General features: G+C 41.1%; 1 protein-coding gene across 2 annotated transcripts in view; it reads right to left on the bottom strand.

The window, feature by feature from the left end:
• LOC130514606 (insulin-like growth factor 1 receptor) overlaps positions 1-26275 on the bottom strand; it is a 35782-nt gene extending 9507 nt beyond the window's left edge. Inside the window, exons 1-9 of one of the 2 annotated variants that reach the window (XM_057014263.1) lie at positions 25193-26275; positions 17695-18258; positions 3314-3617; positions 2964-3106; positions 2477-2621; positions 1551-1759; positions 1336-1462; positions 610-845; positions 81-248 (exon numbers count right to left, since the gene is read on the bottom strand). In XM_057014263.1, the coding sequence (XP_056870243.1) occupies positions 81-248; positions 610-845; positions 1336-1462; positions 1551-1759; positions 2477-2621; positions 2964-3106; positions 3314-3617; positions 17695-18258; positions 25193-25283 (1987 nt within the window). In that variant the 5' untranslated portion in view covers positions 25284-26275. The remainder of the gene's footprint in view (positions 1-80; positions 249-609; positions 846-1335; positions 1463-1550; positions 1760-2476; positions 2622-2963; positions 3107-3313; positions 3618-17694; positions 18259-25192) is intronic. The other variant, XM_057014253.1, reaches the window with a different exon arrangement.
• Between the last annotated feature and the right edge of the window lie 650 nt (positions 26276-26925).

The raw sequence follows: 26925 nt of genomic DNA, 5'->3' as shown, positions 1-26925 counted from the left end.
AATCAACACACAACACCAAGACTGTTCTGGGTGTACATCCCAGGAAGCACCAGGTCAAAGAAATATTAGGATGTGTGCACCTTTAGAGCAGTAGTTGTGCTGATAAAGCTCTCTGTCTTCGGCTTGCTGCTGCCATCTGACCAAGTAATAAGTCTGGTTTCCATTTGCAGAGACGGGTGGTGACCAGCGCACCACCAGCTGTGTGGATGAGTTGGAGTATGCTCGAACATCCTGGGGCATAGAGGGTGCTGGCAGAGAAACAAAGAACTAAATGACTCTCTTTGTGGGTGCTTCAAAGTGTAAACCTTAGTTCTGAAAAACCCTAATAACTTCTCTTTTCTGCCTCTCAGACCAAAGCACAATAGCAGCTGGATTTACTTAAAGCCGTGGTTTCATGTAATTATGCTGGAGGTTTTGTAAATCAGGTTGTCTCCCATCACTTTAACTTGCAGCTGTGTTTACTAAAACAGTTTTGCTCTCCACCTCTTACAGCATGGTTGGACTGTATCCACAAAAACATCACAAAACAATCATTCCATCTGTTTGAAAACCCAAAAGCAACAGATCTTTCCCAGTAACCTTGGTGACATATCAACTTGTCATATTAACCTGAAGGACGTGTGCGGATGTAGACGACCTTGCTCTTGGCACTGGGTACATGCTTGTTCTCCACCACAAGTGTGATGGCCTTCACAAACACAGCGTACTGTGTCCAGGGCTTCAGGCCAGACAGCAGGACCCCGGGGTCAGAGTCTCGGTCTTGTCTCAGCTCAACATCCACCATATTCCAGCTGTTGGAGCCACAACCATCCTGGCCCTCATACTCTGTGATATTCTGGTAAGGTCTGGGGAAAATAACTTAATCATTAACGGATGACATTTTAGCCAAGTTGCGTAAAATCATACTTTGTATGTGTAACACTGACAAAAAGAATAAGGAAAACATTTTAACACTGCTCACAGAACAGAAATGAGATCTGTGTGTAGAGGCGACAGGAAATATTGTCAGCGTAACACATAACCACAGAAATGGCATATGTGCACCACACATGTACCTGTTACCACATCCTCTATTTTACTGAACTACAACACACACACACAGACACCCATAATAACATATAAAAGGAGACATCTGAAGAAGACATTTTACAATAACGATGATGTCATGGCACCCAACACAATATTTTTGTGGGATTTTTTTTTTCAAATTATGGTTTTTAGAATTTTGCTATTATCAAGTGACAGTGTATATTTGTGCCTTTGCACAAATTCTAGAACTACAATTAGCAGCACCCAGTCAAGAGAAAGGAACTACTAATGGTAAGGAAAACGTACGCCTCTTTGAAGTAGACGATAAAGCTGATGAGGTCTCTGTAGTCAGGAGGTCTGTACCGCTGCCAGGTCAGTTTGATCCGTGTGCTACTGGTACTGTTTGATGTAAATGCAAGGATAGTGCTTTCACCTGTGGAAACCAAAGTTGGAATCAAACTTATTCACAATATTTCAAGTAAAACTCACTGGAAAAAAAGAAAAGCTGACGTGACACATACAGCTGGCTCGGTCGCCGTTGTTTCGGAAATCGCTCTCATCAAAGCGGCCCTGGATGCCCGTCTTCTCCCACATCTTGTGAATCTCAGACATGCACAGCTTAGGGTTGGCTCGGAAAAATAGTTTTCCTGTCTTGATTGTGAGGTTGTGCTGAGACCAGTCCCACAGATACTGGAGCTGATGGTTGTCAAACGCTGAGAAGGCATACATACTGGAGGGAAAAAACAGCTAAATTGAGAGGGAATAATGATTCTCTGGTCTTCACAGAAGCTTCAGTGTGGATGGACAATGTGTACTGCGAGTCATGTGGGACTGAAGACCATAGGGGACAAAGTTTTTCTAACTGTATAGTGGAAAAGCGCACAATGAGCAGTCTGGAGTGTAATGCTCAGACACACTTCAACATATAGTGGAACAGGTTCAGAAGACTCTCAGTTATGAGTCACTGTGTAAGAATCCAGACGCTCCGGAATGGCTGTAATGTGGACCTTGGGACAGAAATTCCTTGCAGCTCAAGGAGAACAGAAATCGGAGCCTGACATATCCCTCCGAAGAACCACTGTTGTTTAGTATTCAAGGTCTTATAAAAGAGGAACATCTGCTCTTGGGTTTGCCAGAAATGTCCCTTTTTTTAAAAAAATGAAGACGCTGCTGTTATCAACCCAAAACATTCAGTTAGCCTGACACAAGTGGCACCTTCACAGACAAAACAAACAGCACCATCTTCATTAATACAGCAACTCTTGAAAACACAACTAAAGATAAAAAAAGATTATCACATATTGGCCACAGACATAATTCAGGAGGACCCTGAACTTCCACAAAAACACTAGAGTAAAATGAACACACAGACAATAGAGAAACCCCAACCATCATCCAGATGTTTAGCTGTGTGGGTGTGGGTGTGGCTGTGTGTGTGTGATCGTACTCATCCAGGAGGTTTTCTCCATCGATGTATCTGAGGCTGCGTAGGAAGGCCAGGGAGTTCAGAGTGTGTGAATGTCTGATCCGCACATAACCTTTAACTCGCTGAATCAAGCCGGTGAAGCTCTCGAGCTCGGCCACCATGTTGTCTGAACACACAAACACACGTACCATTCCCAGGTTCATCTCTGACAGTTCACCAAATATGTTTGATTTGTTGAGAAAAGTCATTTAAGGAGGTCATGCTTGGCTTTGCTAAACACTTTTAAAGTGAGACTTTATGGAAATAACAAATGGATTCCGATTCAGCTCGTCTCGGGTCAGGGGGCTTAAAGAAACAGCTGACTTTTGCAGATGGGGAAATTGGATACAAAAGCTTTATGAGACTTCCTGGTGTCTTTTCATCTTTTCTGCAGAATGACTGTGTCACATGCACATCACCATGGAAACATTTCAACTGCAGTCTGGTTGTGTTACTGTGCAGAACTTACGGCCTCTGCGGATGTTGATGTGCAGGTTGCCTTTGATAACGGTGCAGCCTTTGAGAGACTGAGCGGCGTCCACCGAGTCGATGACCTTCTCCTCCCCCTCACACACTTTATCACAGAGACCATCACAGGCTGTGCAGGACATACTGGAGACAGACAGAGAATGAAAGTAAACTGCTGTCAACACTGCTCCCCCGAATGTTAATCCTACATTTATGTCAATTTAAAAATTGGGTTCTTCCAGAATAAATTACACCTCCAGAATTCCAAGTCTATGAAAACCTATTTTAGCATTTGTGGGAAATTCAGTTATTGTATCGACCAGTAGATTTTGTTAAGTTTGTGTTGCTTACTTGTCTGTCGTCGAGCGTGTATAGCCTGATGGACACTCAGGCATGCACTCCTGCCCGTGGATGACAAAAGTGTGAGGATCAGGTAGGTGCACTTTGGAGCAGAATTCCACGCTGACGCAACGCCAGCCCTCAAACTTGTAGGTGCCAGGTGGGCATTCAGCCACGCAGCGCCCTTGATGATAGTAATGCACGCAGGCAGCACAGGCTGTATCACTCCCAGGGAGTGTGCAGCTGCCCAGGCACTGGGGGTGGCAGCACTCACCATCCACCGTGCAATCTCGCTGTCCACACTTCTCTGGGCACTCTGGAGAAAGCACAGAAGACAGAATTATACCTGGGCGTACCAAAATATTTCTCTTTTAATTTATGTTCAGTTAATTGACAGAAAGCCACCATAAAAAAGAACTGAATGTTCTTCAGCACAGGCAGTTAAGGAAAACAATTTAACACTTCTCTGTTTATTGTATCAGCAAGAAATTGTCTTATTAGGGATGTGAAGAAAGCATCCAGGCTTGACCATTCTCTACCATAAGTGTTTGTTTATTAACTGCAATAATGGACAAAGTCACCAACACGTACAGTGTTCTATCATTTGAAATGAAACCACCCAAACATCAGTGGTCAAAGAAATCATGACGGTTCAGATGTTGAGCCATTATTGAAAAATATCACAAACATCCACACTAAGAAGAGTGTCCCCCCATTTGCATTATATGAACTAAAACAGGCATTCAGTCAGTCATCAACCAATCATCAATCCAATTGATTCTTGCCTGACTCTTGTCCTGAACTTGTCATTCCCTATGAAGATGGAAATCAAGGCCTACTAATATTGCAGGCCGGCTTCTCACATGATTATTTTGTTAAAAATCTAACAGAAACCACATCCAATAAACAGTGTGTCAGAGTTTTTTGTCAAACAGTTGTTTGCAGGGTGGGCTCACTGATGTGGATCCCAGTTTAGCTGTTTGGAGAAGATTTACAATGACAAATCCAGCAACTGCAGCTGCAGTGGTATCTGATCAGCATTTAAAAATGGTTTTCACGAGCTGCAGAAAGAAACCATATATATGAGACTACCATCCTCTGATCCAGTCTCTTAGTGAGCAAGAAACTTTGAAAAATAATACAACCTACATATCTAACTATATCTACATTACTGGCACCACCAAAGTGGCCAAACTCCTCCATAACCTAATAGCTGCACTACTCAAACCAACAACCTTTCTGACAAAGGTGAGGGGAAAACAGCTGATATTGTCAAGGTTTATGAAGCATTGCTTAGTAAAGTAACACTGTACACAAACACATTAACTAATCAAAACCACAATAAAGCTATGAAGCAGTGAAACAACTCAAACTACATTTTGTCCCTTGCAAAGTTACCCCCAGACTCCCCAGATGGTCAGAGGGTCACCCACCACGGTGTTGTGTAGTTCTGTGGGTGAAACTCAGCTGCTTGACTGATGACAATCGTTTCCCCACTAAGGTTATCCAGAGGTCGTGTTTAAACACAAACTCAACAAACTTTTGGGTTGTTGAGAGAATGCTGAGTAAATAAAAAACCTCTGTCCAACTGGACAGCAGTCCGAAGAAGAGGCCAACTGTTAAAACTTCATCATCCGCACACATTCCATCAGTGTTTCAGTCAGGACGGGGGGGTCACGTTAGTACCACTTCTGAAGCTGAAAACAACGGATGCTGGGTTGAAAGCATGTGTCTGATGTAAATCGAGTGTCACTTGGCCACACACTGTAGAATCCACTTTATTCCTTGACAGATTTAAGAGAGATCTGCTGTCTTGAACTTGGCTTCTTAAAAGTAAAATGTCTCTTTTACTGTGCTCTGAAGTTAAACGTTATGTTTAAGTTATGCACACACAAGCATGTTGTTGGGCTTGAATCGGGCTCAACAACAGTTAATTAAATAAACATATAACATACATATATACTGTAAATAAACAATAAACTTAAAAATGTCTTTGGAAGATGACAAAATTAGATAATTTTATATGGTTAGGGTGCCTTATTTAAGAACATTTTTCCCATTAACAACATTCAATAAATAGAACTTTTTGTAGGCTGATGTGCCACAGTATTGGCCACAGATCTAAAACTATGGATTCCGGTACTGGTGCTGGGTAGCCCAGGATATCCTCTGTCATTGTCCATGACAGTTCGAAGCGGAGCGGTTCTTTGAGAGATTAGTTCTTGTTATATTTAGAGTTTGAGACCCAATACTTTCATTGCCAGTGATTGCTACTGTAATTATTGTACATATGAAAATAAAAAAATGAACAGAATCTTGAGTTCTTCTTTTGGATGCTGGGATAGATTTTTATCTACAAAATCACCACTTGACAAGACAGTGATTATGCAATATACTCTGATACTGGAAGATATTAAATACTCTTTGAACAAAGAAACAAGCCTAAACTCAAAAATTCCATGATGTGTGGTCCCACCTACACATCAGAATGGTCAAAGAAAGAGAACCAGTGCCACATTCTTCTGGAACAGAATGTTCTTTCTCCACTCTGAGCCCCCTTCACCCTCTCACCTTCACCTCCAACACAACCTGATGGCAGCTGTGCAGGAAAGGTGCAATTTTGATCATTTATTGCTTCCTGCTTTTAAGGAGGGAAAAGAGAGGGTTAGGAAGGAGAGGATCTATTCCTGAAGTGTAATTGGAGTGTGGGTAGTGTGTTTGCATGATGAATACAGGGGGGTGTACCAGGCCCGGAGGGAGGACTGACAGCACCTGAGGCCAATAGATAACCACCCGGGTTAGTAATCTGGCTGTGTTCCGCTTGAGCCTGGCCGTGTTATGAATGCCGCATCATATCATAAATCTGTAGAAAGCTATGTGCACGGCTGTCAGCGTAACTGCTGTTACCTTATTTTAAAAAAACATGTAATGGAGACAAAAATCAACTATCAACTGCAATTGACCCTTAGTCATTACTATCTTATCAACTGTTCCTCTCTGAACCTACAGGTACTGCCAACCTCCCAGCTGTGCACTGACCTGCTGACCTCTGACCCCACTGAACCGCTCAGCTCTAGTAGTGACAGCTCATTGTAATTTATGTATTTGCATGATGTGTGTCTATTCTCTTTATCTATCCCCTCTCCTTCATCTCTGCCCAGCTGGCCATCAGCAGGTGGGTCCTCAAATATGAGCCTGGTTCTGCTCAAGGTTTATTCCTGATCAAGGGGAAAGGTTTCTCTAGCACACCTAGTAACAATTTTAATTGCAACAGAAGCTATATAAACAGAGATGAATGGAATTGGAATTAATCAACCAGTTGTGTTGAAAGCACAGTAGTGGCACAGACCATCTTTTTCTGAACAACAGGTTGTCTGTCTTGCTCATTTTAAGGCCACCCAGGAGAAAATGGAACGCCCAGCAGGCTGGTCAGAATGAATCAGAGTTAAACGTTGGTAAATTATTCAGCGTTTGAATAATTTGTGCAATAATTACATGTACACAGTGTATTTAAACAGTGACAAATGTAGGTCTTATGGAGCTGCCAATGACTGCCTGTCACCTTTTCCATTCTGCCCATCAATATTCAGTGCATTTAGTGGGATAAAGATCTCTTCTTAATGTGAAACTGAGATAAGCGACCATCGGGAAACCTTCCTGGTCTTTTTCACACCCGGAAAGAGGACAAAAGCACAGGAGGTGGAAACTGAATTGATGCATTTTTTTCTTAAAGGGTTTAAAATAATAACATGCAATCCCATGTTGTCATAGAAAGTACAGGAGACTCATTCAATGTTTGGGTTTATAATGACAATCTTACCATTGTAGAGCAATAATATAATGTCTAAAATTACCATTGATATTATACCTTCAATTCATTCATTATGTGCCTGGTTCCGCTGTTGATGGAACTGAAAAGGTATAATTTCATGATCCAGTCGATCCGGCATCCTCACAAAAACCACAAGATTCTCCCATCATGAAAAGGGACAATGCTCAAAAATTAACAGTAGATAAATGCTTTGGAGCATTTTGCAACGTTCGCTGTTCCTGATGAAGACAAGACATGGCAACTTTTCTTCGGTGGTGTGTTCACTGAAATGTTAATGGAAAAACCAAATGTCAGTTTACACACTGCACACCCTCCGCAGTGTGCTCCAACGCTCCATATAAGTCAGTAATAAAGAGCAACGGCGCAGTTGTCTTGTCTGACAGAGATAATGATGATGGATGAAACACAACAATGTTGCTATTTCCAGTTTCACACAGTACATCAATTCCAACAGCCAGATTTCCAGTCAGCATAGATTTGTTTATAAATCACTCCATAAACCCATTTCCCTCTTTGAATGCATGCCAGCGTAATTTCATGTATGTCGTCCTCGGGTTGAATCCCGTTGGCAGAACAAGGATCCACAGTTTCACATGTTTTCCTACTGGTTGCTATCACACAGCAAACTGTAAACAACTCAGTGGGTTGCTTGTGCTACGGGGGCAGCGAAATACTAGCAAAAGTTAGCACATGCAGAGATCACACAGGCCCAAATCAAAGCTGAGCTATCTGAGGGCGTTAGTCCGACTTCACCTGGAGTTCTCTGGGTTGATTTTAATCGAGCTAAGGTGTCCACGTGCATTTGATGTAATCAAGCCTACGCAGGACTTCGGTTTTCTTGAAGGCCTGTAAATGCACTTAGTCACAGCAACAACTGCTGAGATCCCAGCAGATACCAGGCAGTCATTTTAACTGGAAAGATGGTTGCCAGGCTCATAAACAGGCCGTTTGCAACACAGATGGAGAACAGCACCGAGAGAACAACAGCAACCCAACGGCCATGTTTATATTGAGATTGCCAGAAAGATGAACACTAGCAATTTCTATTTAAGCACAGCATTCACAGGAATTCTGTCTACTTTTAAAAAGTAAGCCTAAAATCTTAGCATGAACTGAATACAGCAGATAAATTTCAGTCATTGGTCTCACAGTCTGCTTAAAAGGAACACAACAGGGATGAAGTTCTCCCAGGTCATCACTCCCATTTGGGCTGAAAGGCTGAGCCTAACCCTCACTCTGCCAACAATTTCTAATCCTAACAGATTAAATCTTGCACATTTATGACACAAACTATCAACTGATAAAGAGTGTGCTGGGTACTGCTGGTTGCTAGCTCACCAAGCAGGTATCATATCAGTCCACCAAGAAGTGAGAGAGGAGCTCCATTTGTGGACCAATATCTATGTTGTAAAACAATGTATATATACACCGGTATATATAAATGACAAGTTCAAAAAGAAAATACTACAAGACATATTTTAGAAGCACCCCCCCATATTACAGGAAACAGACTAAAGGATGAATATAGAGGTGTCAGTTGGTTGGCTGGCTCCAGCAGAGTGTTTCCAGTCCAGTTGAATCTGTAACCCTAAAGCTATGCCGTCGTTTGCCCTGCACACAGCAGAGGATCAGGCTCTGCCTTGCTCTTAAAGATGCAGATGTTTTTAATCTCATAATACGACTTATTCAAATATAGGCACATTTTGAACTGATGCAATGGCCTCATAAACTTTCAAGAATTTATCAACTCGTGTGTTGCCTTTCTGAATGTGTCATCACTTTGCGGGGATGAATCAAAACAAGATGAAGTCCCGATGCTCTGCGATATTCTGCTGCTCTGTAATTTTAATGTTATTATTTGCACAGCTCAAAGTGCATCACATTTTGGTGTTTCGGTCTACAAACCCTTTCACGGTTGAGATAATTATGGTGGATTTTTGGTTTTAGCTTCAGCTTGGTTTATAGTTTTCTGTGTTGCTCTGACAATTTAACATTATGTTGATTTTGTCAACAAGTTCCCTCAAACCTGATTAAAAAAGGGAAACTTTTTGAATTTATTTATTCAAGAAGTTAACTCTTCAAAATACAATAGGAATAAAGTGGCTTATCCACCATTAAAGCTACCAAACAGCAGACAATACAGTATATAATATAATGATCTCATAGACAAAGCAAATGCAGCAGTTAAACTAAATGTTGACTTTAGACCAGCCTAAACAGCGCCAAATGTTAACCTTGGTCAGCTGATGATGCTTTAAAACTACAGACAGAAGGAATTCATGGCATCCCTGTGCTGACAAACCTAGAAAATACGAGACAAATCAAATACTTGGGTCCAGACAGCAACATGGCCCACATAGCTTACTCCAAAAGCTATCAAGAGAGGGGTTTCAGGAAGATGTGTGACTCTGCTAACAAGTCATGTGTCAAAACAAGCTAAATACAGGCAACCTCATCAAGGCTGCAATTAATAATGATATTTCGTGATGAGGTTTGAACTGACTATTACCGTAATTTCCGGACTATAGAGCGCACCTGATTATAAGACGCATAATCTAATTTTAGAAAGAAAATCAATTTTGTACTTATACAAGCCGCACCGGATTATAAGCCGCAGGCATCCCATTTAGTAATATGAAAAATTAGATCGAAAACATTCAGTACCGGTATATGTTTTTATTACCGTAAGAGACGAGTCACTGATGGGTGACAAACAGACAGGTAAGAAACAACAGCCACTCTTTTCACTTGTATGTTTATACAGAGACCTTAAATCCAATTTTTATCACGTCAGGACTTTTTAACTTTTCTTTTAATTTAATCCACTTAGCAACATAAACAAATATATTCTACTGGTAAATGCTTTTTTTCCTAACGATGTCTGTAATGCAGCTACCTTGAAATATAAGTTTGTATCAGCTACACACAAATTACGTTGCTTATGCTTTTTTACTCAAACAATGAACAATTTAAAACCCCCGATGGCCCACCTCTAAAATCTTCTATTTTCATTGCGGTGGCGATTGCTTTTGCCTTCCGTCTGATTTGTACAGCGGAAACACCGCGGCCGCCTGCTCTCTGTGTGTTGACCCAGTCTTCCAGAACGTTTTCAAGCTCGGGCCATCTGCGATGTTTACGTCTAGAAGCTTTCGTCGTCTTTTTGCTTTCGATAAGTTCTGTATGCTGGCGTCTCCACCTTCTCGCCATTGATTACCGTAATGTATGCCAAGATTACGCACGGCAGCTCGATTTCCTTCTTCAACCGCCAGAGTGATCGCTTTTAACTTAGTCGCATCATATGCTTTTCTTCTAGTATTTTCCACGTTGATGAGGGTTAGTAAAAATGACTGATTCACAATAGTTGTGATAGTGCGCCACGAAAAAAACATAAATAAGCCGCACCGTAGAATAAGCTGCAGTGTTTAAAGTGTAGGAAAAAAGTAGCAGCTTATAGTCCTGAAATTACGGTAAATGGAACAATTATGGCAAAATATCACTGTATACTGGACAGCATTACCATTGAATTATCATACTAGATGATCACACGTACATTTTAAAGGCATACATTGCTTGAACCACCTTGATCGAATCCACAATTGTTTAACTGTGTTGTCGAAATATTTTGCTCATGTATTATTCCTGATCCATCGCTGCAATCCACTAACAAGAGCCTGATCCTAGTCCCTGGTCCTAGAGCATCCCAGTCTGACAGTGTTAACAGAGCACAATTAAAGGCCACATAATTACAGTAGGCACTTCAACACAGCCAAACCAGTAATGTTCTCTTTCAGGAATTCCAGGAATGGGTGTGACTGTTCACTAAAAGTAGTCGTGGATGTGCCTGGTTCACAGAGCGGTCCCTGTAATTACCAGCTCTGACAGCCTCCATCTTCTGGCTCAGGGTGAGGGGGCACAAGGGGTGGTAATCATCAAATGTTGTCAATGTAATGATAAATGCCACCTTTAAATGGATGAAAAATCACAATACTAAAGGACCTGAAATGCTGCTATCATGAGTAATTGTGGCATTTTCTAAATTAGCTATAAACCATCCATTTTTCTCTTAGATCCCATCGAGACTGGGAGTGCCAGGCTCAAAGGCACACAGACAGGGATTGTACTTAGTCTGGCACAGTAACCCCTATAAGATGCTGTTGAAACCTAAAAATAGAAGCAGACAGACAAATGCAGCAGGTAATAAATCCAGAATTTGTTTTGTATTGACAGAACATTTGTGTAAAGTTAAAATATTAAGTATAAAATAATTAAAAATGAGGATAACAAAAGTGGCAGTTGATGCCTCCAAGAACCAAATGAAGTTTGACAAACTCAAATGGGGCTTTGCAAACATTTATAATGTGCTTTCCAGATCAGGAAAAGACCATCAGTGCTTATAGAGCATTTTTAAAATATTGTGAGGTCATGTTGATCTTTCATCAACATCTAAACAGCATCTTGACATCCTTAGGCCAAAAATCTGAAGGAAGAAAATGTCATCATCTTACTGACAAAGTATATCGATTATAATAGAGCATGATAACATGAACCTTCTGACAATGTGACATGAAACTATTATATGTTACTGCTCAAATTGTTTTGACTGCGGTGTCTTTGTATTTTACGTGACACTATGAGATGATATTTACATGTAATAAAGCTAAAAATGTTCACCAAGCACATCAACTAATGGTGCCAGAAATACAAATACTGTTTAACACTAATTTACTAGTGTTGATAAAAGGTTGTAAGTGAATGATCACAATGTCAACAATGATCCTGCCTCTGTTGCTTATTTACGTTTTGAAATTTAGAATTCTGATGCAAATCTTTTCGCAGACCTGAGTTCTATCTGGAGATAAACCGTATCTCACTGATGCAGAGCTTTCATCAGGTAAAAACACAGGCAAAAAGGGAAAATTTCCTGGACTGGACACTGAATATTGGAGCCAACAGCAATGCAGATAAGCTAACACCAACATACGCTGTTTTACCTGCTGTTCAATGCAGCCTTGAGCAGCAGACAGTAACAATGGATGACAATAAAGTAAATTAATCATCATAAATCAGAGTCTATAATTCTTCACGTATATGTCAGTCAATCTGATGCTGCAGCTCGTCTTGACCAGAGTGGGGGATCTTAATCCTGACACTGTGGAGCCATCCCTACCATCTATACGTCCCGAGCAATTACAGATGAAACTGCACAGGCAGAAGCAGCATCCGCAATGAGGATCATCCCAATCAAATTTGCTCACGTTTTTGTTCTTAAACATATCAGAAATCAAATATAGACTGTTTATTGATAGCTACAATCCTATTCCTGGACAGTCACACATTCTAAAAGACCTACAGTTATCAGATGGTTGATCTTTTATTAACTGATGCACATCAGAAATGTATGTGTGGGTAGTGAGAGAAATTTGGCCTTTACAGTCTGTACTCAGTGCATGATGGTTTAGAGCTAATCAGAGCTGAGATTAGACAGACATCAGTCCCTGGGCATCCTTAAGCCCTGAGTGCTGGGTCACACAAGTCAGACTGTCTGGAAAATGTGACGTCTCTGCTGGTGCTCAGATCACTCAGTACTTGATTTACATTCATTAAAACCCTCCAGTGCAGTCATGGAGCAACAACATGTTATCCCTTGTGGGTTTCACCTGCCTGTCTTTGCACTGCACTACTAAATATGTATAGATATATAGTGAGTGACAAAAAGATAAATAACACTGAATCTTCATCTGATCTAAAATGATCCTGAAACTAATTTGGTCACTATACTAATCAGAATAGAGCATCCGGCTGCAGGTTAACAATGACTCCAGATCTAGAAAAAAATGAGCACTGTCATTTTTCTGAGTAAGTTTCATGATCTAAAATTGACTTAATGTGACAAAGACATTGTACCAGGTAATCAAACCGTGATTTTTGTTTCAGCGTAGTTTGTATAAAACAGTTTGTTGATCTTTAATTCCTCTTTCTTTTGTCCAGGATTTGTTAACCCTAAATTCAGCACACTAACAGGGTAAGGACAGCTAGTTGTGACTCTAAAGAGGCCATTCCACTGAGCAGGTCAGTTCAATATGGAACTTTACAGTCTGCCCTGATCTGGCTGGTATTTTTGGCATGTGTAGCATTAGCTACAGAATTAGCCTGACACGACAGCAGCTGATGGGAGGTGCTAAATCCTCTCCCTCTGTCAAGCTGACACACCTCAGTCTAAGCCAGTGTAGATCATTTCTAGCATGCATGCTCAGAAATATATATAGAATAACAATAGGAGCAACATAAAATATTAAATGAGTGTTTGAAATTAATCACCTTTAATTCTGGTGCATGGAAACAGATATCCTGTGTCTGCATCAAACCATGCGTGTCAGAGGGACTCCAGTGGGGAAATAAACAGCACATCAGAAAATACACACATATCAAAAGATGCACATGCCCCGAGAACACAGCACTGTAATAAAATACACTGTTACATAGTCAGGATTCCAGTGAGAGTTACAAACCCTACTGAGTAGCTCATGCTGCACGCTGGAGGAGGCCCAGGCTGACAGAAAAGCTTGTAAACCCCTGGCAACATGCCCGTGGCATGTAATTCTCAGTTCAACCTTTCTACAAACTCCGATTTTCTCACATCCTTCTCCCCATTCTGCAAAACTACAATCCAAACTAACAGCAGCAGACTATAGAGCCCTCAGACTATCATGACTGGAAATTTGAAAATTTTTTGGTTGCTTTGGTCACTCAAGTTGTCGCTCTTACTGGAGGTTGGGCAAGACAAATGACATTTATGTCCTGACTGAAGTAAACCCTATAGGCGCAGTTATTGTAGCACTAGCTTCATTAAGCTATTTATTATTTTGGGTTCATGAGCAACCTAAACTTTTGAATTTTAAATGTCAGAAAAAGCTTTAGTACAAAATTGCGCTGAAGTACATGAGATTATACGCAATCTCCAAGATGGCAGTCCTGCATCACAGTGAGGGAGGTTCACATACTGCCGATTACAGTATACTGCATACAGCTGTCAGTGGTGTAGGACGATGCATGCTGAGGATGTTTCTTGAATCGCATCTAGCATGCAGCTGAGTGGTGTTTCTTTATTCATTACGCCACATACATCCAATTTTAATAGATCTGCATCACAACATGGCACCGAACAATCCAGCTTCATCCCGCTGACAGTAGATCATGTCGAACGCAATGCTGGAACACAACACAACCCGATTTAAAGGTCAGGAGATCTGAAAAAGCCACATCAGTGAGGCTAAAATAAGCAGCGTCACAAAAATATATGTTTAAAATGCCTCCGATTTAGCATGAGAAGCACTGGGTAAATAAACAAGAGAGCAACCACATCCAAACCCAAGCAGAATACAGGAGGAGGGTGGCTGGTCACCACCAACTCCACAACTCGCTCCCCTGCTTATTTTCTCCATCCGTTTCTAACCTCCATTACTCTTGATTTTTAACAAATGATGGGACGAGATGCAATTGTAAATATTTTCCTTTTCCTGACCAGAACAAAAAGAACATTGACATAAAAGATGGATATTTCCAACTATTATTTATGTATATTTAAATATAGTAGCCCAGACAATCTCTATAGTTGTAATGTGTAATCTCTTCACCCAGGGGCAACAACAGAAAGAAACATGCCAGGAAATCCCTGAAGACCTACTTTGTACTTTGATGATGTCCTTTCATCTCCTTAAACCATACAAAGCAACGGAAAAACAACCCCCACGCCACTCAAAGGCATCAGCACATGTGTGTTTATGAGTACAGGAGATGGTGGTTTTTCCATTCCCAGCATGCAGGGACATGGTTTGGAGAAACTGCTGCTTTTCCTGTAACAGTTTCAGGCCCAATTGTACTTTCCCGTCAGGTTATTGACAATATTGTGATCAACTTTTCCTAACAGCACGTATCGATCTAACACAGGTCTTTTCCTTAGGACATGATGCAACAGTTCATGGCAACAGGAGTACAGGAACAGCAGATCCCAAAGCAGATCAAGCGAAACTTGAGTGTTGATTATAAATGACAAAATGTCTGTCCTATTGTTATAGAATTCCAGTAACAGGTGAACACCACCTTCTCAAGCCTTCCTCACTAAAATGAGGCCTGGTGTTAGTGCCCACTCTACCTGCAGCTCGGAATAAACAGCTCACTGATGCAGACGCTGCATTGAAGGTCGTTCTGATCCTGCTTCAGTTCAGTTCTACAAATAGACAGTGATGCTCATATTTGATGAGACTGAAAAACTCCGCAGCTCATCAGGTTTGAAATGTATTTTTTTTTTTTTTTTTATTTTTTAAATAGGAGCTCATGATGAGAATTGCACCAAGTCCTTATGTAAACATACACAGAAAATATTTAAGGCTTTCTCCTCAGCAATGACATTCAAAAGATTTTTTTAGCCTCTGATATGAAGTCAGTGGCACACAGAGCCACAGGCCTGATCAGTGACTGCACACAAATATACACTTACTGTTTCCCTCTGAGTTAACTTCATAAATGTAACTAGAGGTGGAAAAAGTTAATAGCTAGAAATGAAGTTTTGTTACCAATTTAAAAGTTGTTTTCATATATCAGTCCCCAGCCTTTGGAAAGTGATTTTTTCTCAAAGATGACAAGACAACCTTTAATACCCTTACAAAAAAGGTTGACGTGAACATAAATTAAAAAAGAGAGGTGAATGTATTTACAAAAGTAAATATGAGCACGAAGAATCCTGAACAAATACCACTACACAAAGGAACAGGAAAATTAATTGTTCAAAAATATTGGGCTTGCAAACAAGTGAAAAATAAATGAAATGTTTCAGTGTCTCCTTGGTTGTAGTAAGAGTAAAGATACCCAAGGCCCTCTATTTTCAAGAATCCTGCAGAACTTCAGGTGAGTAAAGTATAAGTGATAATTACTGGAAAGTTAACGTCACAGCTTAATCGAAGCACACAGCAGGCTGACAGAACACAGCGGCTGAGTTTAAAACACTGTCAGGCACCTCTGTCCGATTACTGCTGAGCAGAATGATTTCATCGAAAATTACCAACTGCAGCCTCCCTTCTCTAGAGGAAATATACAACAGCAAACGCAGAACTGGAGCTATGAGCATCACAGCAGACGCACCCCACCCAACCCATTCCTCTCAACCCCACCCAGCCTCAGAGACAGGCCAATCAAGGCTCAGCACTGCTCATATGTGCTGACTTGTTTTATGGCCTGTCATGGACTATCAAGCCTCACAATGAGGTCACTGATTAAAATAAATAACATAAAACCATCTTTTTTGTATCTTTGTGTCCATTGAACCAAAACCAACAAATTCTAATATGTTGTGCTGAGTTTTGCTCCTCTTTTATATACTATGCCTACATGTTACATTATAATATATTGCATTAGATTACTGTAAATATATATTGCATGTTACTCTATAAGCTACTATCACTGAGCAGGACAAGCTACTGTTTCTCTATAAATAGGAGTGTGAATATCATGCAGTGGAACCCTGGAACAGCAGCAGGCAGCTCCCGGGGAACCCTTTGAAACTCCAAACACAAAACAACATTTCTGGTGGTGCCTATGCAACCACAGCTGAACATGTGCAGAGATATTGTGTCAGCTAGCATCCATCTCGAGTCTTAATTCAGTGTCTTTACTCAAGGGCACAGAGCTGTGCTTCAACCATCTGGTTTCTTTTCCAGTGTGTCCACACTCTGCTACTTCAACAATATTTGAATGAAGAATACTTTATTTTGGCAGCTATTGGAATAAATTGTGTTAGAAATGTACTAATACTAGATCAAGCTCTGCTGCGTCAACATGCCAGTTCTACTAGAAACCCTCTACAACATTAAATGAACAAGCCCTTAATACCTGCGAAGAATTGAACCAGTGTTTCCAGTGATTTTCTGTCTGTGCTGACTCTATTCTTTATGGGAACACGCATCGCTTTCTACCCTCAGACTCGTGTGTCAGTGGAAACGCACACAGCCCAGGACAGTCCTGCGACAGTTCTATGTCACAAGACTGAAAACATCAACATGTTGAGTCTGCAGCAAGGCGCCAGTCGTCAGGGGAAACAGTGCAGCCAGACATACACACCGTCAGCCAAAACACATCATCTGAATGCAAAACACAGAGTTTAGTTCTGAGCTCACACTCACAGCATTTATACACTGATTCAAGTCATTCTAAATGTGTTTTCATCATGCTAATTATTGAGGACATTTAATGCATTATTATTATTTTACTGTTGCTAAAAGGCAGACAACAGCAACTTTTGGAAGAAATGGAATAGATCACGCCGATTACTCATAGACAACTTTGACCTTATGAGGCTAAGGAATGGATGTTTTTCACCAGTTTACTTCTGAACACCTGCAGCGGAATGCAAAAAACTGCAGACATACTGTATCAGACAGGCAAGCCTTCACACTCCTTCCTCCATGAAACATTGTCAACTTTCGCCAAACCTCTCAGCTACGACAATCTGGAGGTTTGTTCAGAGTTTCCATTTCTCACATGTTATCAAGCAAAGCAGTCTGCTTACCTTTCTGGCAGTGGTTGGAGTTCCAGCAGCGGTAGTTGTAGTTGTTGTTGAACATGGTCTTTCTGCACTGAGGGCTGCTCTCCATGATGCCTGGACAAACGTCACTACACTCTTTGGACTGCTTGTTCCCAGCGATGTAATTGTTGAACTCGGCGTCCATGATGACAGACCAGTCTACCGAGTCCAGGTAGCACAGCTCGGGGTTCTTTTCGATACGAATGGCGCCGCGGGTGATGTTTCTGAGGCTGTACAGGCCGATGTCCTTCAGGCTGGTCATCTCAAAAATTACAAGAGCGTAGTTGTAGAAGAGATTTCGTCCACGTATGACAGTTAGATTGGGAAATAATGTACTGAGACTGTCCAGGCCGGACACTCTGAAAAGCAGTAGGAAATCTGTGATCATGGTCAGCTTGGGGAAACTGAGTGAGCGAAAGATTTCCTGGTTGATGTTGTTGTTTTTGTCACCGATGAGGAGAATCTGCAGGTAGCCCTCCACCACTGTGCAGTTCTCTAGACGCCTGAATTCACTGATGTCATTGCCAATGTCAATACTGGGACCACAAACTGCAGGGAGACAGAGGATAGAAGATGGGTCATTAACCACTCCGCACTTTTATCTATGACTAGTTCACTCACTGACAAGTCCAAACAATGCAGATGTCGATCATTTCAGCTTTCCTTCACATTCTCTATTTCTCTGAATAAGAATGGCATCGGAGTGACTCTATGTAAAACTAATTTTCCAAAGCCATTTGCTAAAATCCGATCCTCAACACATAAAGTGTCACATTATAAATCTTTTTTTTATTTTAATTAGAAGCTGATTAACAACATTTAGGAATTCAAAGTGCAATCCAAAGACATCAGCAACCAATTTATTTAAGTTTTTGTCTCCATTTTATATTGTTTTTATCCTAACAACAAAAACATGTCACTTGGCTGAATCAAGCAACTAAACTAACTTAAAACCTGTGTACAAATATGATCTGTCTGAAGAATAACATTTTAATAAAGAGTGTTTCGTTCCCATTGCTTGTTAAACAGAGATGTTGATTTAACATATTGACAGAACACTTGAGCAGTGGCGATGCTGAAAGAAGACATTTGCCTTTCACTTGTTTTAAATTCTTGAACATTGTGTGACAGAATAAATACTTGACTCATAGTTTCTCTCCAAGCTCAGGTTCACAGTGCAGTGATGTTGACGGTACCTTTAGCCTTAGAACTATTGTTCCATGAGCGTCCACCTTCATGACCGGCTTTTGTCATGCAGAAACCATTCAAGTGCACAAGACATTTACAATAAAACAGTGACATTTTGCCAAATAACATAGCTTAGCATGCATATAAAGAACAAAAGACTGAAAAAGTTATTCAGTAATCATCATAAATTGAGGGAATGGCATGGCTTTGGTCTCAAATCCATTGATATTTAAATATTTGTCTCTACGTTTACATTACACTTGAAAAAACTGGCTATAACTGGACAACTGAAGTGCATGTACTGTAAAAGCGTTAGTCCAAATAATTCTGGAGTCCTCCTTATCCGACTAATGGCGGGTTTCCACTGCGGGATTTCCTGGTAAATATTGGGGGCAGAAACTCTGCAGTAACCCTTCCTCCTGCGTAGCCCTCTCGAGGGTTGCGTTGTTTTAAAATGTGCAGTTATAGCATTCGAACGAGTGACTTCTTTGGTCCAATCTATTGTTGAAAACTTTATCTGTGTAAACATCACCGTGTTTAAGTATTAAACAGCAGGTGTTGTTTTGCAATACTCTGGTTTGTGTATTCTTGTACATGGTCTCTTCTCCTATGGAGAGAAGTGGTGTCTGCTAGGCTCTTCTGTTGGGTGCCAAAACACATTGTGTTCTAGGTTTATCCCAAGTAATTCTGAAGCCTGGCCCAGGAGATTTTCGCAAATGGTCGTCGGGGCACTTACTTGCATTGGAGACACCCACCAACAGCCATAGCAACTTAAAATTATCCCGAAGATCCTGCAGTGCAAATGTGCCTTAAAGACACCCAGATAATGTGATTGGATTATCACCAGCACATATACGTCTTAGTCACACTTAAACTAAACACCACATGTGCACATACTCCACAAACGCTTGCTGGCATATGACCCCGGGAAAAATAACATCCAAGAAATTTGGTCATTAACATGAGGGATAGCGTGCATCTTATCTAGAAAATCATTCATATCGCATATGAAATAAAGAAAGCTGTACGACTACCCATCTTGTGGTTGTTCAAAAAATCCAGGCTGCCACCTGACTTCAGCTATGAGACGTAATAGTTCAACTGGAAAAGGGTCGTATTAACCTGCTGAAAAGATGCATACAGCTACCTCATGACAAGGACATGTTCCCGTCAGTTCTTGACTTTCTTCATCGCATGAAAACTGGGACAAGGACTGAATTCAAACACCAAAGTCCGTATAGCTCAATTAAAATGTATTTAAAAGTACTTTCTGAATTGAGGGGAGAAATTCTGATACAGGTGCCAAATAAAGCCCTCTCTTATAAAAATCCCCTCCTTTTAAATCTCATAATGTGAGTCCCGTCTATGCTGATCCAGTAGTATTGATTATGATATGCATGTACATGGGAAAGTCAGCACAGCGTCACTGGCTGTGAAAGTCAATGTTGCAACGACAGACTGAATGCGCCAAGCCTGGTTATTTTTAGCAAATGTCTGCATGCACAACTAGCTGGTCACAAGTATTTGTAACCAGGTTCGTTCTAACTGCTAAAGCAACAGAAGTTTTTCTCCAAACTCTCACATATGGGGTCAACACTTAGGAGTCAGACAGCCAGTTTACCACTGGTTGGTATTGCATCCTTTGAGGTACCAATATGGTACCTTTCCATCAGCTTCGGAAGTTTCAAAATGCATAGACTTTCACTTTTAAAAAGAACTGTGTAGTTTTGAAAGGTTCTGGAATAAATTATCGGGATATTTCAGAACCTGAAACGCGTCCAACTATAGCAACGTTAAATCTGAGCCAAATCAGACTGAACTGGGAATTTGTTGACAGATCTACAGGTTTAAATCACACATTGGAAGACCAAGGGCAATGCTCTTAGCGTTCTAATTGAGCCAAGGATATCACTTGACTGGACTTTTGATCAGGACTGCGCTGCCCGTTCATATGAACTCACGCTATGGACAGCATCTTTATGGCGTATTACATTTAAATTCAGTGTGCATCTTTTTTGCAACAGAATCAAAATGCTCGTCTTTGTGCCCTGTGAAATAATCCGATACTAAATTGAAATAATAATCCAAACTGACATCAAAAAGCAAGTTCAAGCACCACAGTGACGACCAGTGTTGGTGGTTGCTGTGTTTGCCTTCCCAACAGTTACTCCACCTGTGTGCAACAAGCACAACTTGCAGCAGCCACAGCAACATAGAGGCCATTATCACAGCACGGTGGTAGGAGGATTCAGACCTCAGGAGCTGGAGGGCACAGACTCATGGAAACTCTCACCAACCAGCAAACAAGGTGTGACACTACCGCTTTAATGCTAATGCCTGCCCATTTCATTTACTGCCTAAACACACCCCCACTCCCTAAAACAGACTTTAGTTCACCTAATTAAAGTGTAAAAACTGTTGTTCCACACTCTGTAAATGTAAGCATCATAATCATATTATAAGTTATTTATTTATATGTAATTGTAGCACTGTTGCAAATCTGACCCACATCCCCACAAGTTCTCATGCTGAATTACACTAAAATGATGCAAGGAACTGATGCTGAAAAATACAGACATGAGGGAGCAAGGACAAGGCTGCTGAGGTGGAGAACCCCGAGTCATTGTTATTTAGGTCCTTCAGAAAACCTGAAGAAGGCTGTCACTTTATTTGTGGTTGCACAGCAACAACTGTAAATCCATCAATATCAACGGCGTCAGCTCCAAACATGTCAGATGCAACATGTTAAGACGTTAGATTCGTTTTTCCATCAAGCGTCTGCTCACATTCATATTATATTAAAATGTGCATTCTTGAGAAAGCAGCACTTTCTGAATTATAGAAACAAAAGCAACATGAACTTCAAATGGTGAACAAATGCAAATTACTTAATATTTAATTGTAAAGTTTATGTTTTACATAGACTACACTGATGATTATTCATTAAAAGTGTACAAAGTGTAACTGAAATAAGAGTGCCGTTAGAAGAAAAGCATCAATGTCAGAGAACCTCTCAGCCATAAAACCCTGAAATCTAGAGTCCCATGTGTGAAACACGCATAAAGATAAAATAATTCCAGATGTGCTCAACATGTGTGCAGAAACAAGAATGTAGCAGAGCTAATTAATTCAGCTGGAAATATGGAGTGTAGCCAAATGAATTAAACTGAAGGGCCCATCATAATATTTGTTTATAGTGTTTCCTCTTTGAAACTTTCTTGTAAAATGAAATTCAATGTGCTGTAATGACCAAAATAGCCCACTTGTTTCACATTGTTTTGTGCTGGAACAGCCAGGTCTGGCAGCAGCAAACAGGAAACTCTACAAATATACTGACTCAAAAACATATGTACAAGTATGAACAGTTTGTGAAACGCTGGTTTTTTTGTTTTGTTTTTTAAAACAGACTTGCTAAAGGCCTGTGCGCGAGAGCATTCTGGTGAGCCATCATAAAATGCCTTTGGTGTTATTTAAGGCTGGGAGTGTGCTGGCATGGCGGTTCTGTCTTTCTCTGTAATCTACTTGTCAGCTGGCTGCAGACCTGTTACTACAATCCCAATACACAGGCCCCTGAAAGGCAGTGACATCAGCATAGCTTCTGTCTATACGCTCATCATTTTTATGGGAACTGCTCAGCGTGACCTCGTACTTTAAGATATTTTGCAAAAATCCTGATCAAGACGCATCATTTTTGCACCAATCGAGTGAGAGAAAAATAAGAAAGTGCCTCCTGCTCCTATCCTGACACATTTTTACCAGCTGATGACGCTAGCCTATGTCCACCACTCTGATGAGCCGCCAGATCACATATTTACTGTTGATAACCTTTTCCCAGCTGGCTGCAGCACTCGGGCAATCCGTAGAGTCAGAGGACATCCACCAGAAGCCCTTTGAGAAAAGAAAAAGGAAGCTATCTGCGCTAAACCAGACCCCCATAAGGCTGCCTCAGCAAGTCTGCTCACTCCTCATTTCTGACAAGTTAGTGACAGACTGCCTATGTTGGGCAATGGACCCACAAATTCTTTTACACATGATGGGGGCAAAGGGAGAATAACTGTGCTGGAATCAGTTATCGCCAGATAAACCTTCACCTGCAGAGGTGGGTGTAGCAGCAGAGCTGAACCTGGTTAACCCAAGCCCACTGGCTGCCCTTAAGTCCCAGCAGGATTGCTCAGACTTCAGCCACACAAGGCACCTTCACAGGGCTGCACACTGGAAGGAGATTAAATGCAGCGTTTGGATGGAAGAACTTCTCCACTGCTCCAGGTTTGTCCTGTAACCACTGGGGCTAACAGTAAACCCCATGACACGCCGTTCACAAGCTCCTCACTCTTTGCAATCAACAGAACTTAGTCTGTTTTGCTTGCAAATGTATTTTGGCGTGTTCTATTTTAAAACCCAGACCCTGGTTAAACCCCCAAACCCACCGCCACCCCCCTCCCCCAACATGTAATAATGAATAGGATGAATCAGGAAACCTAGTTTGCAGTGTAGACGGAGACATGGAAAGTTTTCAGATGGCAACACATGAAAACAACTTCTAAAGAAACACAACTGCTTAACGTCATTCCATTTAAGCCAGAGCGCCCTCTTACAGCTAGTTTCAGTGTCCTGTCAAACCTCCAGATAGGTTTACTGACTCCAGGGCATTATGATCCAGAAAGTCAGCCCTGTGTGGTTATCTGTCTGTGCTGGGAAGAAGCTGTTGCGCTGGATCAACTGTTGCAGTGGTCTGTTACTCAGGTAAACACTTTCAAGGTCCAGTTACAACCTGGTCTGTGGAGAACAACAGATCGTGCTTTCACGAAACAATTCAACTCTGCAGCCAAAACTGTGACGTCCAGCTCTCAAAAAACAGCCTGATGTTCAAGGTTGCTTTAGTAAACTTGAGTTTTATCCTGCATACATCAACACAAGTATTGAAGAGCAGATCATTTCAGATTAAAAGGAATGTTTATCGCCGTAAATTCTACTTGAAGCTACGCGTTCATGTGACCTTGCAATGGCTTTTAAATGATAAATAACTGTTTTAAAACACAACAGTGGTGAAACATTCTGTTCATTTTATATAGAAACGTCAAGGCCTTTTTGTAAAGGCTTTACATCACTAACTTGTGTCTACACAGGTTTACATATTTGTTAGATCATAAAAAACATTAAATAAATGACAGTGCAAGATCAATCAATCAATAGACACAGCACATTTCCTTAAACTGGTTTCAGATCTGCTTTCTTCACGTTATGTTTCTTTAGTTTAAAATAATAGAAAATAATATTATAACTATGCTGATAGACAGCTGCATTCACCAAGACGCTGTTAAACACAACTGAATAAAAATAAATATACTATATGGTATTATTACATTAGCTTCATTTACACATAAGATTACCCTATCTAAGAACCAACTATGCTGTTGCAACGTTGACACCGATCATGGACATGATGCCTTCAAATCATTCTGAGGCTTCACGCTCTGTGAGGTCTCCAAAATAAAAGATGAAACATGAAGATACAATGAATTTAAAAGTATCAAAACTGTCTAACGCAGAGGGACAGCATATATGTGTTTATATGCAGCTAAAACAAATGCTTTGATGGCCATTCATGAGTTATTTCTGAATAAAGAAGCTTAATTTGAAAAACTGACACGTCATCTCGAAAGCATGCTGGTGATAGTTCAGTTTTTACTTGTTTCACCTGCGTATAGACATTTTCTGTGTCATTTACAGCTTCTTCAGTGAAGTTTTGGGTACCACCTTTGGACCAGCAACTTTTCTTGGGTCTCTGCGTTTATGATGAGGGACGTAGACTCAAGTGTGGACATTCAAGTGTGGACAATCTGAGCTCCCACAGATGCGATTTTGTGTTTGGTCAGTTTTAGTAGCAGTTTTTTGTGGGCAGTGGGTTGCTAAAGGTCTACCATACAATATTAAGGTCTGAGCCCTCAAACATCAGCAGCTCTTCTCAGCCACCATCACCCATAAGACATCAAAAAAAAAACTAAAAAAAAACGTGGTTTGAAGCCATGCATGTCATGTTCCGATCATTCCATTACAGGAAAATGTGTTGTGAGACTTCTGACTTGGCAACTGCCATGAAATCCATCATGTCACCAGCTGGAGTGAATTTCATCGGTGTACTAGTAACCGACTTTTTGAAAATGTAAAAAATGATATTAACATGTAATCCAAAGCGATGCAATCCACCATATTTATTTCTCCATGGGAACATTCTGCTTGTTTTTGTCATACAAACGAACATTAATGAGAGGCTGGTGCGAGCGGCGGTACTTACTCTCTGCGGCGGCGGGCCGGAGGCAGGACGACAGACCCAGCATCAGACCCCAAAACAAGGTCAAGTGGCTCCTTTCCATTCGAGACCTCATTCCTGGGTGAGAAAACCTTCTCACAAGCTGCGAAATATTATTCGTGCGGGATAAAACGTGAACAAAACCTTGCAGAAATCGTCAAAAGCCTTTTAATCTCCAACCAGCACCTTTTAGCTGTTAGCCGGCTAATGGAGCTAATAGCTACTGCATTCAGGCTAACAAGGTAGCCGTTTTCACGTTTCCTAATGGGAGTCAGAACGTCCCCTCAAAAAGCACTGGAATTCTTCTCTATCCGGGTAAGAATGTGTTCATTCTCCACTGTCTACTCATGCACAAGGCGACGGGGCTGTGATGAGAGTAATGGAATCAATGCGGTTAAACTAGGGATTCCTCTGTAATCCGCATCTTCACACTCCATATCTGGAGGAAAAAAACGTCCCGCTGCTAGGAGATCCTCTGGAGGCAGAAAACGGGTCAGACCCACATCAGAATCGGGATGATACCTGATTGTCCAGAAGATGTGACAACATACTGAGCTGATACACGCTCCCCTGCGATCACTACACGACCCTGGTTTGGGTATATCCAGGATAGAATCTGGGTTCAGACCGCAGGAGCCTGCTCTCCTCCTCCTCCTCCTCCTCCTCTTCAGCAGCCCACAGTGCACACAAACATTGCGTTGTCGCCCTGGCAGTAATTCACCCTCGTACTAACGGAAAACGGGTCATTTGATCATGATGCTCTGGGTCAGGTCAAGTTCTTTGGTTTTCTGATGTCCTCCGTCCACGGATGGCTTGACTGGAAGTGTAGCTGGGCAGATTAATGTACAGGTATACAGTCTCCTCCGACCAGTCTGCAGTCCGCTGTGTTCACTATAAACACGGCGCCGTGCACACAGATCGTCTCTGTCAGACACGATGACTCACTCCTCTTTCAACATTTCTAGTTCTTTTCATCTTATAAGGAACTGTGTCTATGCGTCCCTGCTCATGATTACGTCCGTATATCAGAGGGAAAAAATGTATTAACGTTAAAATTTTACAGATCATTTTGTAACTGACTTTATTGATAACGCTTTCCTTCAGATCTTCACATAAGACACCAAAAAGACCTCATAATTAAGCAAATCGTCATATGGTAGTCCTTTTCAACAAAAACAATTGAACCTTTACCTCAAACTTGCCGAGCACCACCAAGAACGAGGAACGAAAAACAACTGCAGAAGGAGTGCGATATCACATTTCTTTCTAATCTTTGGTCGCCGCCGTAGCTGCTCCATTTATGGTGCGGTGTGTGGGAAGACCTGGAAGATGATCCGGGATTCGGCTTGTTTTGTTTCTCACAAACACCCGGCGGAAAGCCATCGATACAAAAAGCCCTGTCTGACTGCACCACCTGTAATTAGAGCTACCGTCTAGGACAGGTGTGTCTACGTGGATGCGGGACGTGTGCACAATGAAGCCTCACTTTATTATTAGGCATCTTTCTTATATTGGACTCTTTTTTTAAACACAATTTCGAAAATGGGCTTTTCCCATTTTATTTTATTTATTCCGAGCGACGGTGGAGAAATCAATATTGTCTTATAGGTTATTTATAGGTAGGGACGTAGCCAAATAAAGATATATGTCTATTTTCGTCAAGGTCAACTTTTTTTTAAAAAATTTGTAAATAATTAAATGTCGATTTGTAATAAACA

This window comes from Takifugu flavidus, chromosome 2 (genome assembly GCF_003711565.1).
Source record: "Takifugu flavidus isolate HTHZ2018 chromosome 2, ASM371156v2, whole genome shotgun sequence".
Lineage (NCBI taxonomy): Eukaryota > Metazoa > Chordata > Actinopteri > Tetraodontiformes > Tetraodontidae > Takifugu > Takifugu flavidus.
This window is presented reverse-complemented; position numbering and strand designations above follow the sequence as displayed.